The sequence below is a fragment of the Rhinopithecus bieti genome, unplaced genomic scaffold (assembly GCF_001698545.2).
Source record: "Rhinopithecus bieti isolate Rb0 unplaced genomic scaffold, ASM169854v2 scaffold_70890, whole genome shotgun sequence".
Taxonomy (NCBI): domain Eukaryota; kingdom Metazoa; phylum Chordata; class Mammalia; order Primates; family Cercopithecidae; genus Rhinopithecus; species Rhinopithecus bieti.
The window spans coordinates 1141807-1161157 of record NW_016827312.1 but is presented as its reverse complement, the minus strand read 5'-3'; the positions used below and the strand labels follow the sequence as shown (position 1 = coordinate 1161157).

Here is a 19351-nt window from a genome sequence, read left to right as displayed (position 1 = left end):
CTGCCGTTGCTTTTGGTGTTTTAGACATGAAGTCCTTGCCCATGCCTATGTCCTGAATGGTACTACCTAGGTTTTCATCTAGGGTTTTTATGGTATTAGGTCTAACATTTAAATCTCTAATCCATCTTGAATTAATTTTTGTATAAGGAGTAAGGAAAGGATCCAGTTTCAGCTTTCTACTTATGGCTAGCCAATTTTCCCAGCACCATTTATTAAATTGGGAATCCTTTCCCCATTTCTTGTTTCTCTCAGGTTTGTCAAAGATCAGATGGCTGTAGATGAACACACAGTTCTTTATTGAGTTTCAGTTCCTAATTTCTATAAATCCCCAACCTTCTTCACTGCTCCCAGCCTGTCCTGGCCACTTAGCCATGCTGATTTCTTCAGTTTTCTGGGTGGGATGAGAGAAAGGTAGGTGTCTTGGTAGCATCCTGCACAGCTGGAGAAGCCAGTTGCTCACTCACTATGCTTTCACGTTATCTCATGGGAGGAATCATGGCTGAAGAAATCTCTTTTGGCACTTAGTTGTGCTGCTTTGGGGGAAGGGGTAATATGTATAAAGTGTAACTATTCTTCTCATCCTTTCCAACGCTTCTATTCTTGTATTTTATGATCTAGTCATGTGCTGGTACTTCTTCACTGGACTCCTGGACTCCCATAAATGAAGGATTCTCTCATCCACGGGTGAGAGAAATTACCCAGACATTCCAAGCTGCATAAAAACAGCTTAACCAAACCTTAAAACTCAACCTGATTTAACACTTTTTATATTACTGTATACATAAAGGAAATGTAAAAATCAAAATTGGTGCATCGTGGGAAGGTGACAGTAAAAATAAAAAACATATTCCTCTGTCTTGCTGATGTTACTCAATGTCAGCCTCTTACACTTCAAACCAGTTTGACAAAGGGTACAAGTTGTGGATGGAGACATTAAACAAGCAAGCTTAACCTCTTGGTGCTAAAGCTAGAAATTCAACTGTGAGAACGATGCATCATGGCAACAGAACAGATCTAAGCTGTTTTAACTGTAGTTAGGATGAGGGGAAGATAGAGTTTGCTTTCCTAAACTCAATTGCAAACCAATGTTAAAGTGGCTGTTTGCCCTAAATGACGCTTATCACTGTTTAAAAAATGAGCCAGTTTATTAGTCCCTAACTCAAAACGATTCAATTCATGCTCCATTGTGTTTGTAATAAATACCAAACTTTTATCCATCGCCTACCTCCCATCCCTACCCTCCCTTGATGAGCTTCACTTTCATTTGTTCTCTAGTTGATCCCTTCACATGGCACATTCTTTTGTCTCATGACAAAAGTAAAGATTAAACTTACATTCCATCTTCCTAAAAGTTTGTCCTCTATACCTCTCTGTGTCTGGTTATTCTTAGTGAAAGTTCTCAGCACAGATGTGTTCCCTCTCAGACTATCCTTTCTAAAAGAAGCTTCCCCACTTCAATGACCAACTATTGTCATGCTTATTTTCTTCACAGAGTTTACCACAGTTCATTTTCTTACTTATGTAACATTCACCTCACCAACTTAAATACAAACTTTTCAGTGACAGGAACTTGATATAGTTCGTTGGTATACCTAGTGCACAACATAATACCTGGCATTGTAGATGGTCAATATTTGTTAAATACTGCGCTGGTGAGAATCCCACTTTCATGTACTTCTCTGGGTCCTACCATTCTTGACTTTGCAAAATGCTGTTTAGCTAGTGAGCCAATTCACTATTATTTCCCACCCAAAGCCCTCTTGAAAGTATTTGTCTACACTGTGGGTAAATGGAGCATATCTTCAAGACTGGAAAATTACCCAGACATTCCAAGCTGCATAAAAACAGCTTAACCAAACCTTAAAACTCAACCTGATTTAACACTTTTTATATTACTGTATACATAAAGGAAATGTAAAATTTTGCTTTATTTGAATGGTAATTCCATTTTAAATCTTAAAATCAAGCCATAACTAAGTCAAATATTTAGTAAATACTTTGGGAATATCCAGAATATTTTGTCTCAGTACTTTTACTGTTCTACTAAAGATAAATCTAAATCTAGCATAAATCATCACAGTTTTTCTAGTTTCCTGGAGTAATTATTAAACTTACCTTTTATATTGAAGAAAACTTGGGGGGAGGCAAATCATGAGACCATTAGAAATTGTTTTAACATACACAAAGTGGTGGCTCAAATTTGAAATACAAAATATAAAGGCCTGTATCCACAAGAGGCAAGAGTGATATCTTTTAATCATAGAAAGGATGAATTTACATTGAAATATTTAGGCCTGGTGCAGTGGCTCATACCTGTAATCCTAACACTTTGAGAGATGGGCAGGTTGCTTGAACTCAAGAGTTTGAAACCAGCTTGGACAACATGGTCAAACCCTGTCTCTACAAAAGAAATACAAAAAAAATTAGCCAGGTGTGGTGGCGCATGCCTGTAGTCCCAGCTGCTCAGGAGGCTGATGCAGGACAATTGCTTGAGCCTGGGAGGTGGAGGTTGCTGTGAATCAAGATCGTGCCAGTGCACTCCAGCCTAAGTTACAGAGGGAGACCCTGTCTCAAAATAATAATAACAATAATAATAATAATAATAATAATAAGGCAAAAAGAAAGAAAGAAAGAAAGAAAGAAAGAAAGAAAGAAAGAAAGAAAGAAGAAAGAAAGAAAGAGAAAGAAAATTTTGAATTAGTATGGTAAGTTTTCTTCATTAAATTCATATAATTTCTTCTATAGTATGTACTATTAAAATGCTCTTTTTATAATCAAATATTAATTAAATGTCATTATGCATTAGCAACTTCAATTAGAAATTGAAACAAAACACAAATGCACATGAAAAGATCAATTCTTTTCAGAGAGAATAGAATACAATACTGAATTTTCAATAATTCAAAATTTACTTTGGTTGCCAATATAGAGCTTTATTGTAAGTCCTGATTATAATTATGCTTGGTTTATATTAAATAAGGTACTAAGAATAGTGACAATCTCTTTGTCTTAGCACTATCAATTTGAGATATGTAAGAAGTTAGAATTATAAGAGACTAGAAGAAAAAGGAAGGTTCTTAAACGATAATCCCCCTTACACACGGTTTTGCTTGTTACCCTAGTCAAAAAATATTAAATGGAAAATCCTAGCAGTAAACAATTCATAAGTTTAAATTGCATGCCATTCTGAGTAGTGTGATGAAATTTTGGGTCACCCTGCTCTGTTCTACTTGGATCATAAATCACCCCTTTGTTTAGCATATTCACTCTGCATATGTCACCAGCCTATTTGAACATTTAGTGGTTTGCCTGACTGTCAGATCAATCATGATGGTATCACAGTGTTTGTGTTCAAGGAACCTTTGTTATATTTAATGGTGGCCGCAAGAATATTGATGCTGGTATGTTGTTATAATTGTTCTTCATTATTAATATTGTTGCTAATTGCTTACTGTGCTTTATTTATAAATTAAACTTTAGCATAAGTATCTATGTATAGGAAAAAAACCCAGCATACATAGAGTTCTGTATTCCTTGTGTTTTCAGGCACTCACCACTGTCAATCTTAGAGCATATCCTCCACTGGCCGGGCGTGATGGCTCACGCCTGTAATCCCAGCACTTTGGGAGGCCAAGGCGGGCAGATCACTTGAGGTCAGGAGTTCAAGACCAGCTTGGCCAACATGGTGAAACTCTGTCTCTACTAAAAATACAAAAATTAGTGAGACATGGTGGCACACACCTGTAATCCTAGTTATGTGAGAGGCTGAGGCAGGAGAATCGCTTGTACATAGGAGGCAGAGGTTGCAGTGAGCTGAGATGGCACCACTGCACTCCAGCCTGGGCAACAGAGCGAGATTGCATCTGAAAAAAAAAAAAATCCTTCACAGATATGGAGAAACTACTCTAGGTTGATGATCCATTAATGTAAAACCATTTTCTCTTTTCAAAGCTCGTGTGTGTGTGTGTGTGTGTGTGTGTGTGTGTGTCTTTGTTCTCTGACCTCCTCCTCCACAGCCTTCTTAGGTCTCATCTCTCTACTTGTTTGTCACTACACAGTGGTAAGCTTTTGGGACTAGAACCACATGTCCCACCCATCTTGACATACCCAGGAGTGCCTAGCATCACATTCTGCATATACTAAAATGTGTGTCTGTATATACAGAATAGACAACCAAATGCAACGTTATCCCTGATGTCCATTTTATGTCCCCAGAAGTATAATATACTTTGATATTTAGACTATAAGTCCTGTATCTGTAGAGGGATTATTAGTTTTACAAAGAACTTTAATAATTATGCTCTTATTTTCATAACAATGATATGAAATAACAAGAACAGTGTTACTACGCAGTAGGAAACTGAAGTATAAACCTTTAGATACTTCTAGATGATTTGTCTTAATGCACAAAAACTGACAGATCTTAGACTAAAATACATATTCTCTCCTTTTAATCCAAGTTTGTTTTTCTTAGATACACTTGAAATGCCTTTCACAATGTTGAAAATTAAGTACTTTGTTCACAAAAGGAAGAAAGAAAAAAAGAAAGATCAACCAACTTTTAAAAAATGTATTATGACTCAACCTTAATTGACTTAAACTTTGGTTAAACAGAAATAACTGTGAACGCATTTGAACAAGTCATCAATATTCAACAAAATATTCAACACATATTTGATGAGTGCCCAAAACTTTACTAGACAAAGTGATAAAGTGGTAATTATAACTGAAACCCCATACAGGATCTTCCCTGCTGTTTGTTCGTCATTAATTTAGTATAACTACCTATAGTGCTACCTTACTAAAAAATACTATTTCCATCACTTGCCTTTGCTTGGCTGCATGGCAACTAAATGGCCAGAGTAATGTCAACTACGTGGATTCTTCCAGGGGCCTGTGACATCAGTGCTGTTGGAGGAGTTCGTTGCTAGTAGATTTAACTCATGGTTTCAGTTGTTTGATTTTCAGTCTGGAAAAACAGCGTACGACATAGCAAAAATAAACAATTACCAAGGTTCTGGGAAGCATACTACAAATAAAGGATTTATTTTATGTTTTCATATTTTTTTCTACTGTTTTATACCTAACCAAAATAAAATGTGCATTTCTTAAATCACAGACCCAAAGGCCAAAATAATGGTCAAGTACAGAAAAGGAAAAAGGAGAAAAAGGAGAAAGCCTGAAATACACCAAAGTAAAAATGAAGCCAAGCGAGATATACCTAAGTATTGCTTACTAAACAACAAAATAATAAGATAACTTAAAAACAGAAAAAAAAAAGAGAAAAAAATACAAAAAAAAAAACCCACAAAACAAACAAACAAAAAATAACAGGATAACTTAAAGTAGGACTCTCCAAGGTGTTTGAACAACACCATTTTTTGTAGAAGGCAAAGATAAAGCTCCAGTTCTGATAAAGCCTCATAAAGAATGGGCTGGATCAGAAAGGACGTAGTAAGTGTAAGGGATACATGGGATTGTATGACTAATCACAGCAAAAGCGGTTTTTTAAAATCCAGGCCTGCAAGTGCCACACTCTTTTTCAGGAAGACAGAGTACCTGTGGGCAAAGTGAGGCTGTAGCAGCGGCAGGTGCCTAAAATATGAAGGCCAAGCTGCCACATTGCTCCCTGGAAATTCACAAACAATGCTACCTAAATTTCTTATTCCCAAAATAGAAATAGGTGGTTCCAAGGACAGTTCTTCTAACACTGTGCTTCAACTATTTTAACCTAAGACTCTTCGTATCAGTTGCTATAATTATCATCTTGAAACAGGACATGCATTTCTTGCTATATATAGATAGAAAGAATGAGTATTTGGATGTCAGTGTCATTTTGTGTACCTTCCTTGGAACAACAGTAGTATTCAACTAGTCCTTCGCTGTTAAATCTGTGCCCTCCCTGAAACTCATTCTCACCAGACAAAACTAGAGGCACTGTTTGAAAAGCTAGGACTGATTTTGTTTCCCCTTTGAGAAAACCCACAGAAAAAGCCAGCTTCCATAGAGGCAAATGTGGAGGTGATTACTAGCATTATGAATAAATCATTCTTTCAAATATATGAGTTACTCAAAGTATGTCTTACTGTGTGTGCATAGATGACTAACTATTTGAGGAATAGGCCTCATTAAAATGGTGGTGCCATGGTCATTGTATCATCATCATCATCATCATCAGTCCCACACTACAGATAAATAATCTCAAAAATGTAAATAATGCATCTACAGAAACAGTAAGTGGTAAACCAAGACGTGTTCACAGGACTATGTCTTCAGTAACAGGCTCTCATTTATTTTACCACATGGTCTTATTTTGGCTTTTCTATCATATGTATTATTTTAAATGTTGCATGGTATAGGTAGATCTATAACAACTATTATATAAATGGATAAAACAGGCAGAGCTTCATTGGTTTAAGAGCAGAAAAGTCACTGCAATGTGTCAAGCCATACTTTAAAGTGTTAGGTGCACATTTTCCCATACATCTGCATTATACTCCAAAGCTTTATGTGAATTTCTAATATTGTAAGAAAAAAAGTTGTATAAAATTAAAGTGTTTCACAATGCTGGTTGCTTTTCACAAGAATTCTTTATTGAAAAATTCCAAATTAGATTAATAATGATAAAATGTAGACAATGTATACAATGATCTAACCTTTACCCTTGAGTATTGCAATACAAAGTTAATAGTGGTTTAAACATAAAATACTTCTCAGCTTGCTTTGAAGATGACTGAAACGGACCTTCTTTTATCACAGTTAAAGAGGAGTTAGGACCTCTAATTTTACATTTACAGTTTTCTCAATTTTTGAAATAAAACTGGCAAATTCACTACAATCCACATATTTATATTCATTAACACTGAGTATAAAGAAAATGTCAGAGATGAGAAGAAAAACAAAAGTGTGTAGTGCTCCCAGTAGCTTAAGAAGTAGAGAGTTTCAGGAAAAAGGGAAGAATCACTGGCAGCAAATCCAATGAGGGTCTGTAAATTAAGAAATGAAAATGAATATAAAATATGAAATGAGTTTCTAAAGTAAGTCAGAAAGAGGTCACTGAGACCCCCAAGAGGAGTTGTTTTAGTGGGGGGGGCGGGGTGTGTGAAGGGGATAGAGGCCAGATGGCTTTGCTTTGTGAGTGCCGATAGTGGCCTGAGTTAATTCAAGGATAGCTATGTCAAAACAAATTTAAGGAAGACTATTTTCATTGGAAAATCAGTAAGATAATAAACTTAATTGGTTTTTTTAAAAGAAAACAAACAACCTTCCTCAATCAAAAATCCCAGTTTTTTTGCTTGCTTTATTAACACATTTGCTACTCATTTTTTAGACTATATATGCTCAATAACTTGACCTAAAAATTCCTGATCAGATTAGATGTCACTGACTGCCCTATCTCTGTCTGTATATCAGACTAGCAATTATTAAACAAAAATCAAAGACAGCAAATTAGTATGACGAGAAAATTGTATTTAATGAAATTTGCCCTGAATCTGAAAGATGGAGAAAGAAAAATAGTGTGCATTAAAATATGTCAGAAGTGGATTAGGTTCTGACAACGTAAAGACTTACAGATTTGTCTCTTGAACAAATACCTTTAAATTGTGTGTTAATTCTAAGCGGTTTGGTTTTGTTCCGTCAGTAGGAACACTCCCTGCAGCTGAGTTGGCAGGTCCTTTGTTTTCATAAGAGTTCTTTCAACCAATCAGGACACAGATAATCTTATTATACCTCTGTAGGCTTCTGTTTCTTTTGATGAAAGTCTAGAGAAGTCATGGGTAATATTTTACTGTGTGCCAGAGACCGCTTATGTTTCACTTGTACAAGGTCAGATCTTAATTTAACCACCAGCTGGATACTTAATTTTAGATACACAGAAGCACACATTGGCTCCAGGGCACTTCCTCTGATTTAGGAAGGCAAGTCCCTGGATAAGAATGACAAGATGATCATTCCAAAAGGTGAGATTATGAAATATTTGATCTGTACCTCACCAACTAGCTTATTGAATATTTCATTATTGGTAATATTTTAAACAGATGGAAATACAAATTATAGTAGCTACTCATTACTTTCTTTCTGGTTGATCACTTACAGGCTTATCTGTTTAGAGTCTTTTTAATTAGAGAATAAAGCTAGAATTTGTTTGCTGATAGAACGTCAACTCAATTGCATAATTACTAAGCATAAAAAAATTATATCATGAGAAAAACAGATTAAGAATGAATATCCTTATAGAACATGTCAATATATTTATAGAATCCTAGAAGGGTCTCAGCTCACCTCTTGGTTTCTAATTTAAAATTAAATAATTTTGTGAATAAATAAAATAAATCTCTTTTAAGGCTTTTCATCATTTGTTGAAAAGATGAATGCTTTCTGCCCAGACTGAAAATTTCTGTACTTAGATTTTAAAAAATAAACTGAATAGAATTGGAAATTTACTCCTGCAAATTATATCACAAAATCTAAAGGTTGGAAAGTCCTTAAAATTTATCTGATACCATCACTCATATTGTTCTTAAATGCACAGTTAACTTCTAAGGAGCTTTCTGTATCTAAAATGATTTGACTTCCATGAAATAGAGCAGTGATGTGGATGAGAAAAATCTTATCACTGCTTTGTGCTGAGAGCATTAAGTTATTGTGATAAAAATTATAATTTTATATTTCAGTTATTTTATGAGAATATTTTATTTTCAAATAGAAATTTGCCTACAAGTTTTATATTTCCCTTGGAGTTGTTGGATGAATTTGTTAGGTAGTTGCTTAAAGTTTGTGAGAAAACTTTTTCTCAGGTTTATGAATTTTTAGGTTACAAAATAAGACCCTCTTTTCACTAATACCTTCAAAGTAGCTGAGTCATAGTTAGAGTATACTGGTTAAGCGTGGGTGGCCTCCATTGTCTGCTGACTGGGGTGTATCCCACTCTGCACTGCCCACTAGATATGTGGGCTTAGTAAGTCACCTAACTACTCTGTGCTTCAGTTTTCTCATCTGTAAAGTAGGGGAGAATTATGTCATAGACATTAAGTGACATCCATTTAATGCACTTAGTGTAATGCCTGTCACAGGTAAACACTCAATAGATACTAGGTATAATAATTATTAAACTCAATATAAAAATATATATTAAAGACCTGCTATGCTATGTGCTTGACTGTGTGCTAAACCTTAAAGAGAAATTGGTATTATTTCTGGAGAAAAATCTAAAATACATTATTTAAAGGCAGAAAGCTCCCTGAGGACATGGATCCCGTATATCTGTGTCTAGCCCTGTGCCTAGAACATAACAGACATCGAATGTATATTTTTGCATGGACAATTAGGATAGTCTGAACATACTTAGGAAAAAAAAATCACTAAGAATTGGTGGGTTAATTCTTTTCCTTTGTCTTTTTGATTAGCAGAGCAGAAGAATGTAGTATCATAGATAACTGTGCATATTTCAAGATGGTATTTGACAATATTCCTTGGTGATGGTCTTGTTTTCAAAAAGGAGACATTAATGCTAGGTGTTGGTATCTTTAAGAGGATTTGTAGCTGGATAAACACCTTTTCTGGGAGGGTGCAAATTAATGGATCAATGTCAACATAGAGGCCTCTGTCCTGTGCCGATTTCTTTTCAACATTTGTCTTTATCGGTGGATCTTAAGGACATATAGAAGGCATGCTCATTAAGTCAGCAAATAAAACAATACTTGGAGAGATAGAAAATGCGTTCAATTTTAGCAGAAGGAAATAAAAGCCAAATAGAAAAAATATAAAATGTAATAGGAATAAATAGAGTCCAATAGGGTCCTGCATACAATTACACAGAAAACAATGTGGAGAAAACATATGGTTTGTAGAACTTTGGGATACTGGGGTCTAAATCAACTGTGTAACATGATAGTCTAAATATTTATCTGAGCTTGGGCTAAATTAACAGATGTATAGTGTTTGAGAAAAGGAAAGTGGTCACACCCACTTAAACTTGTGTTGGTCTGACTGTAGCTGTTGTGTTGCACTCAGAGCCTGTGGTTCAGTGTCACTTTTAGAAAGAAATGGATAAACAAATGTGTTTACAGAAAAGCAATCAAGACAGTGCAGGAGATGAGACCATCTTATAGGAAGAGCAGTTGTTCAGCCTCTGAAAGAAAAGGCTCAGTGGAGACCTGAGAGCCTTCCTGGGGGATATTAACAGGGCTCCTGTGTTGCAGAGGAACAATACTTTCTCAGTGTAACTCTGAGAAACAGAACCAGAAAAAGGTTAGAAGAGAAGTAGAAACATTATCTTCAGATAATGTTTTGAAGAGATGGATTCAAGTCACTGGTTTTCCTAATTGTTAAAGCTGTCTAGGTCGGGCACCGTAGCTCATCCTATAATCCCAGCATTTCGGGAGGCCGATGGGGGTGGATCACCTGAGGTCAGGAGTTCGAGACCGGCTGACCAACATGGTGAAACCCCGTCTCTACTAAAAATACAAAAATTAGCCCAGCATGGTGGTGGGCTCCTGTAATCCCAGTTACTCGGGAGGCTGGGGCAGGAAAATCACTTGAATCTGGGAGGTGGAGGTTGCAGTGAGCCGAGATCATGCCATTGTACTCCAGCCTGGTTGACAGAAGGAGACTCTGTCCAAAAAAAAAAAACAAAAAAATGCTGGCTAAAGGAGAAGCGCTCTGTGAGGAGATAGCAAGCTCCGTGACACTTTGATGTTCAAGTTGAGGCTATTAATTACTTGTTGGGCATGTTGTAAACAAAATTTACAGATGGGGCTCCCTGACGGTCTTTAACTCTGAAAATTGGTGATTCTAGGGAAAAGCAGGGAGAAGAAAATAAAAAGGGGGTGTCAGGGTGAATATTCAAGGGTAAGCAATAGAACTAAAACTTTCAAAAAGTACTAGAATCCTACTTTCCCATTCCACAGGAGTTCAATCACAGAATAATAACAGGTAACGTTTACTGACTACTTGTGACCCGTCAGACACAGTTAACCAGGCAGCTAATGTAGGCAGGTCAGGGTTTGAACAAAAGTTCGACCATTATAATCAACTGCCTCCAACAGAAAGAAATCAATGGCCTGTACATGATTTCGAAACAAGATATGAAAAAATGCAGTGCCTCATTATTATTTGAATCAATATTGAAGGGAAAAAAATTTGACTTGAGCACCAGACAGGATTGTTTGTCATGTTGAACAAAGTACATTATGCCAGGAATGAATATTTTTGGAGAGAATATATGTATATATATTTGTATATGAATATTTAGATGTATATTCATAAGAATAATACTTTTTAAAATGCTCAACATCCCTAATCATTAGAGAAATGCAAATCAAAACCACAACGAGATACCATCTCACACACCAGTCAGAATGGCTACTAATAAAAAATCAAAAAATAACAGATGCTGGCGGGGTTATAGAGAAAAGGAAATGCTTATACAATGCTGGTGGGAATGTAAATTAGTTCGGCCATTGTGGAAAACAGTTTGGTGATTTCTCAAAGAACTTAAAGTAGAATTAGCATTCGATCTAGCAATCGCAGTTTTGAATATATACTCAAAAGAATATAAACCATTGTACCATAAATATACATGCATATATACACTCACTGCAACATTGTTCACAACAGCAAAAACATGGAATCAACCTAAATGCACAATGACAGTAGACTGGATAAAGATAATGTTGTACATATACACCATAGAATACTAGTCAGCCGTGAAAAAGAATGAGATCGTGTCCTTTGCAGCAACATGGATGGAGCTGTAGGTCATTATCCTAAGCAAATTAACAAACACAGGAACAGAAAACCAAATACCCCATGTTCTCACTTACAAGTAGGAGCTAAACTCTGAGTACATATGCACACAAAGAAGGGAACAACAGACACCAAGACCTACTTGAGGGTCGAGAGTGGGAGAAGGGCAAGGATAGAAAAACTGCCTATGAAGTACTATGCCTGTTACCTGGATGACAAAATACTCTGTACACCAAACCCTTGCAATGTACAATTTACCTATATAACAAATGTTAAGATAAAACTTAAAATGAAAGTTAAAAAACTAATACTTTTTAAAAGTCTAGAGATATTATGTTTATTGTTACTATAAGTAATCAATGTAGTCAAAATATTTTTTACTCACCCTACAACTCAATTGCAGAAACCAGAAGTAGCTTTTTTATTGTCTGTAACTGGCCTCACCTTTCTCAGGAGCCACCACTCACTAATTAATGGAAAATAAACTTTTGGTTTCATGCGGACAGACACAATAACTTAGGTAATGCAGCCTGTGCTTGGATGATTCAGAAAAATGAATTGCTCTTTCAAATTTCTGCTCCTTCCAACGCCAAGAAACTCTCTTCACAAAGTTCTACCTGCTTTCCTGTACATTTGGGCAATCTCTTTTCTCGAGGTCACCAAGGTTCCTGGCCTGCTCAGTCCTGAGAGGCAGATGCCAAGCTAATTTTCCTGAGAGGGCTTTGTAAGCTTTGCCTCTGTAAAGTCCATCTTAGTTCCCTTTTCTTGTTGCTATTGGTGGTGAAAACTCTTAGAGTCTACACCCTTAGCAAATTTCAAGTATACAATACAATACTGTTAACTATAGTTACATTGTTGTACATTAGATTTCCAGAATTTATTCATCCTGTTTAACTGAAATTTGTACCCCTTGGCCAGCACCTCCTAGCCCCTGGCAACCAACATTCTACTCTTTTTTCTACGACTTCAACGTTTTAGATTCCACAGATAAATATCACAATATTTGTCTTTCTGTACCTGGCTTTTTTCATTTAGCATAATGTCCTCTAGGTTGATCCATGTTGTCACAAATGGCAAGATTCTCTTCTTTTTTAAGGTTAATAGTCCATTGTAAATACGTAGCACATTTTCTTCATTTATTCATCTGTCAATGGACATTTAGGTTGTTTCTATATCTTGGCTGCTATAAATAATGCCGCAACTAACATGGAAGTGCAGATATCTCTCTGAGATAGTGATTTCACTTCCTTTGGATATGCACGCAGAAGTGAGATTACTGGATCATAAGATAGTTACATTTTTAAAATTTTGAGAAAACTTTGTGCTGTTTTTTACAATGGCTATACCCCCCAAAAAGATCAACTCTGTGCCAGAATGGGTAGTTTACTTAGCTTGACAGTGGTGAATATTTCACAATGTATACATATGTCAAATCATCAAGCTGTACACAATAAATACATATAATTTTAAATTGTCAACTATACTTCAATAAAGTCGGGGGAAAATCCATCATAGTTCCTTAAAAGTGGTTAGTCATAGCTGGTTAAATAAACATCATACTTAAACTGACACTTTACGTTAACTGACATATAACGTTAAATATTCTTCAAGTATATGATTTTAAATAACTGTGTAGTATTCCACTTTTTATGTGTACAATAATGCCTTATACAAATTTCCTATTTTGGGACATTTATGCTGTTTCTAATGTTTTGGCAATTTAAACACAGCTGAGATAAACATTCTCACATACACATCTTTTTTTACATCTTTGATTATTTCTTTTATTTATTTACTTATTTAGTTTTTGAGACAGAATCTTGCTTTATCACCCAAACTGGAGTGCAGTGGCGTGAACATGGCTCACTGCAGCCTCGACCTTGTAGGCTCAAACAATCCTCCCACCTCAGCACCCCCCAAGTAACTGATACAGCAGGTGCATACCACCGCATCCGATTAATTTTTGTATTTTTTGTAGAGATGAGGTTTCACCATGTTGCCCAGGCTGGTCTCAAACTCCTGAACTCAGGCAATCCACCTATCTCAGCCTCTCAAAGTCCTAGGATTACAGGCGTGAGCCACCAGGCACAGTCTTCTGACTATTTCTATAAGATAGATTCCTAGATGTAGAATTACAGACAAAGGATAGGGCTTTTAAAAATCATTATATCATATTAGCTTGTGATCAGGGCATGTCTACTGATAAGTTGTCTTTTCATGGACCTATCTTACTTTACTCGTTGCTATTCTGTGAGTTTATATTGCCCTAGAAACCCATGAGTTTGTGAGTCTAAAGCTCCTTCTTAAACTGTTGTGAGTGTAGTCCTCAAAAGCTAACATGCGTCTTCCCACAGTTCCGTTCTAATTAAATTTGACTTGGAAATCAATAGTAAAGAGTAAAATTTCTTTTCTCTATTTTTTCTTGGTGTTTTATTTTTTTAACTAATCTGCATACTAATTTCATTAAAAATTTTTACTTTTGTAATATGAAACTAGAGATAAACAAAACTACTAAACATTCTATCGTTACATAGAAATTACGCATCAATCAGTGACACCCTAAAATTTGAAAATAATTTGGCAAAAATATATCTGTGACCTACAGAGGAAACACAAGGCTAATTTTAAGAGTTGTGTTTATTTAATTATACAATTATTCGTTCATTTAGTAAATACTGAATTTTTATCACGTGCCAGATATCATGTTTAGTTTCTACAGATCATTTTGCCTTTTATATCTTTTTCTAAAATACTAAATTGTGTTTCTTTGAAGTAACATAAAAGTAGCATTTGTTCTTTAGACTAAGATTGTTTGTGTGAGTGCACGTTTTCAATGTATCAGAAGATCATACTTTGTTGTTAAGAAAGATGCTATTTAAACTGATCTAGTTCTCCCCATCATGCATAGGACTTCTCTTCAGAAGAAAAGGCAAATACCATAAAGAGCGAATTGCGTAAGTTATTGCTTGTGAGTGTAAGTTACCTGTGACTGTGGGGTAAAACCCAATTCTGACAGAGTTACACTTCTATCTGAAATTTCCGGGGAACTAGTTGATTTTGTTGTTTAAATCATCCTAACAAATCCATTCATGTGATTTGCCACTTCGGGCTATGCAATTCTTAAAAACTAAGTGTTCAGTCACCAAATAAAAAGCAAAATTACAACAGGATTTTATTTATATTGATTTCTCCACATCTTTAAAAGTATGCATACAAATGATCAAAGTGCATAAAAATGAGACTTAGTATTGTTTTGTATATAACAACTGTATTTTTTTGACAATATCAAAAAAAAATGTCTTTTAACTCTTGCCTTTCCTCCGATAGGATAAATCCTGATGATTCTCTCAGGGACCTCTAGTAGATGAGCTCAACACTCAAGAACCATAGCAGCTTCAAGGTAAAAGAAAAATTCCCAGGGAATCAGTGTCCCCCATTCCACACAGCAGAAATCGGCATCTCCCTCAGAGCCTCAGGGTGTCTATTTAGGCCGGCCTTGGATAAAACTGTAAAGAAAACCAAGTTGTACTCTATTGCCCTTTTCATGTCCCTTCATATCACTTCCCACTAGATCCTAACCTTAAACTTTCTGCCATCTTCCCAGCCTCACGTACTCCAGTAACTATCCCAAGACATCTTGGTTCTAAACTAGGGGCCAGTATGTTGCTATCTAAATTTTAAAAGGGACACTGGAAGATGGAACAATAAGCCCTAAAGGACAGAATCTCTTGCTGATGCAATAGAACGACATTGATGTGACAGGTGCTGGGGGCAGTGTGTTATTTATGGACACAGAGCCCTTCCTTGCACCATGGAAGCAACTGTCCACTCTGCTTACTCTCAAGACCAGCCTTGTTTAGGACTCACAGAGATAGTTTCAATTTTGTTAGGCCCAAGACAGAGTGTGAGGGTAGATGGGGCAAACAGATCTGCATGTAAGCAGGAGTAAACCAACTAAACAATTCACGAGGAAGAAATTTGTATTCATCCTTTTTCAGGGAAACGGAGAACCTTGGTTCCATGCTGTGGGAGCTATTGTATTTCAAAGGAAGCTCTGACAGGTGTCACAAATTTATCAGCTACCTTTACAAGAAGGCAGTAGCTCAGATCATGGTTTGGAGGCAGTTTAGCAAAACTGATGCAAAAAGGTGTCATATACTCATGTTCACTCCTGCATCATACCTTGCAACACTACCAACCTCCTGACCATTTCAGTCAGGCACCAACTGGTATGTTGATCCTCTTGTTTAGACTCCAAGGCAAAAAGTACAGAATGAAGGCAAGCTTAGGAACCTCAGACCACCCTGAGTAACATAAAGCCTTATTGCATGGAGCCAAAGAAAAAGATTTATGTGTCCCTGGAAGCTATTTTTTATTTTTGGAAGTGATTGTCATCAAAAGCTGGCTGTTAAAAGCAAGATCACAGTGTTTTCTTTTAAAGGCAACAGACTGTGAGATATTTTCCTCTAACTTCTGAAAGACCTTAAAAGTGAAGGTATTGCCTGCTTGGTCCAGACTCTACTTATTAATTCTGAGACATTTGGTGGGTCATTTAACCTTTCGAATCTATAATACCTACAATACAGAATTGGAATGAGAATTTAAAACAAGGTAATGTATACAAAATGCTTTCCACAGTGCTCGAAACAAGGTGAGCACTTGATAATTTATAGTTATTATTACTATTGCCAAATGTATCAAAAAATTTACATGGTCACCAAATTTCCTTTTCTCACTATCTGAATTAAGGATTTTACTTAGCCTATCTGTAAAATAAACTAATACTTACTGATATCTGAGGAATATATTTGGCATTTAGCATTTAGGAATCCTTAATTCAGTGGTTTTTTACCAGGAGAACATGAAAAAACCTCTGAGATTCCATAAGTTCCCTAAAATTGCATGCAAAATTTTGAGTGGACATGTGTCCCTCTGGAGAGAGAATCCATAGCTTTCATCAAATGTTTTCATGACCCTAAGCAAGGTTAACCAGTGCTTTGAATGAAGAGGCTGATGGTACAATGTGATTGCATCAGTTACTTTGTAAATCAGCTACTTATGGAGAACAAATGATTTCTCTTTTATTAAGAGTCAATTTCTCTAGGCCAGTGCTAGGCTAGGTAATTCTAGCACATTTGGGGGCCCATCTATACTAAAACTACAAAAATTAGCCAGGCATGGTGGCCAGTGCCTATAATCCCAGTTACTCAGGAGGCTAAGGCAGGAGAATCGCATGAATCCAGGGGGCGGAGGTTGCAGTGAGCTGAGATTGTGCCATTTCACTCCAGCCTGGACAAAAGAGCAAAACTCCATCTCAAAAAAAAAAAAAAAAAAAAAGAAAAAAAAGAGTCAATTTCTCTAGACTGAGAAGCGAGACACCTATACATATATCTTAAAGATGTTCAAATATTGTCTGGCCTTTCCTCATGCTTCTGAGTAGTGCTTTATAGAAATAATTTCTCATAGACTGTTGCTGGCCCTTAGGTGAGTCCTAGCCACTCAAGGAGGTTTAGATAAAATAAGTACTTTTTTTTCTCCTTTCAAATTTCCTTCTTTCTTTCTTTCTTTCTTTCTTTCTTCTTTCTTTCTTTCTTTCTTTTTTTTTTTTTTTTATGAGTCTCGCTCTACCACCCAGGCTGGAGTGCAGTGGTGTGGATCAGAACTGCAAGGTCTGCTCCAGGTCACGCCATTCCTCCTGTCTCAGCCTCCCAAGTAGCTGGGACTACAGGCGGCCCACCAACCACGCCCCAGTAATTTTTTGTATTTTTTTGTAGAGACGGGTTTACACCGTGTTATCCAGGATGGTCTCGATACCTGACCTCATGATCCGCCCCGCCTGGCTCTCCCCAAAATGCTGGGATACAGCGTGAGCCACCACGCCTGGCCGTTACTCTTATTTATGAGTATACAGGCTCCATAGAGAACTGAGCTGGTCTTAGATAAATAAGTTACTGCTTATTTATCTAAAGGATAAATTTGTGTGAGGTTTAGATAAATAAGTTACTCTTCTCTTGCCTTTATCATTGTGTCTTGATGTCTTTAAGTACATTCCAGTAATGCTCCTTTGACTGACTGTCTGGCACCTTAGTACACCTGCATTCAGATCTTCACTTCATCGCAAGCTTTCAGGAAAAGGCTGCAGACACCTGTGCTAGATTGGAGTTGTTCTGCATAGAAAGTGTTCCCATCATTTTAACCCTACGGTCATTAGAGATACCAAACAGGAACGTAGGTAACTTCCTTTGTGATAGTAGGGCAAAAAAACAAAAACAAACAAACAAACAAAAAACACTGAAATAAAATACTTTCCACAGACCAGCTCAGTTCTCTATGGAGTCTGTACTCTCTCATACACTGAAAGCCCAAATTTCAAACAGGGTTAGATTTAAGCTGGTGATTTAAATAGGTGAAAGGCTCTGTATCCTATTACTAATCCCAGAGCCATACAATCCCCCCTATCACCCCAGTAATATCACTGAGAAAGTCACCAGGCGAGGTCGCAGGTTGAACTTTGTCATCTACTGGTGCTGGCTGACAGACTCAGTACTTGTCTGCTAGTAATGAGTCAACAACTTTTATTCCAGTGACCACAGACAGCAGCTGTTTGCTATAGTTGACAAGGAGTAGGAATAGAGGGAAAAGATAGAAAAAAGAAAAGAGATTTTGTTTCCTCTCAGAAAACTAATGGTCCAAGTGAAAACACAAACACAAGTATGTAAAGAACTTGTAAAGCAAACACAGAATGAGTGAGTATAAACCAAGACATTGGAAAAATATTACATAAGAAGAGATATTCACAGATTAAGACAGCTAGAGAGGAACTGAAGAATGACACCAAGGGTTTCCATAAAGGAATGTCTTGTGCCAGCCTTGACACAGTGTGAACCATGGGTGGGGATCAGCTGAGAGGACCTCGTGAATAAAGGGGAATATTATGGAAAAGAACAGAAGAGAGACAAATGAAGCTAAGCACAGAGTGAACGATCAAATTTGTTTAGTTAGAAAAAAAAGAAACTCCATATCCGAAGGAAATGGTCAGTTCTAAGAACAAAGAGGAGACTGGATTATGTTTCAATGCTCACTTATTAATTCATTAATTCATTTATTCAACACATATTTAGACAGCACGAACCAGGAGATGTTGATTCTCTTGGCACTGAGGTCACAGACTAATTCCCTGCTATTCCTGAGTTACATTCTAAGGAGAGGAGACACACAATGAACCAATAAACAATACATTAAAAAGCAAAATACCATTTACGTCTATGTGGTGAGTAAGATCTCTAGTGTGGCTTTTGAGGAGACTGAGATACCACAGTGTGAGGCTTGGTGGAACATGGTGACTATCTCGTGTGTGGTCTCTGAACATTAGCACTGTTCTATACCTTTTGTTCTGAGGTGATATTAAGGCCACTGCTTTAGAACGATGAACAATTAATCATAATATTGTCAATGAGTTCTGTCCACAGGTTGGAGGCCTTGGATGTTAGCATTTATTATCCAATTATCCAACCTTAAGGAAGAATGAGAAGAGGTAAAGCATGTGTCAACTGTGTTTTGGAAATTGCCTGCAGAGTACTCTTTTGTTTTTCTCTCATTCAGA

The 19351-nt window shown here is 36.6% G+C and overlaps 1 protein-coding gene across 5 annotated transcripts in view; it reads left to right on the top strand.

Moving 5' to 3' along the window:
• The first annotated feature begins 7904 nt into the window (after window positions 1-7904).
• The window catches only part of ASB15 (ankyrin repeat and SOCS box containing 15), a 40473-nt gene continuing 29026 nt past the window's right edge, over window positions 7905-19351 (top strand). For 2 of the 5 annotated variants that reach the window (XM_017863769.1, XM_017863772.1), the window contains exons 1-4: window positions 7906-7961; window positions 14657-14702; window positions 15076-15148; window positions 19218-19282. In XM_017863769.1, coding sequence (XP_017719258.1) covers window positions 19273-19282 — 10 coding nt within the window. In that variant the 5' untranslated portion in view covers window positions 7906-7961; window positions 14657-14702; window positions 15076-15148; window positions 19218-19272. Of the gene's footprint in view, window positions 7962-14656; window positions 14703-15075; window positions 15149-19217; window positions 19283-19351 lie in introns of all 5 variants that reach the window. The other 3 variants (XM_017863767.1, XM_017863770.1, XM_017863768.1) reach the window with 3 other exon arrangements.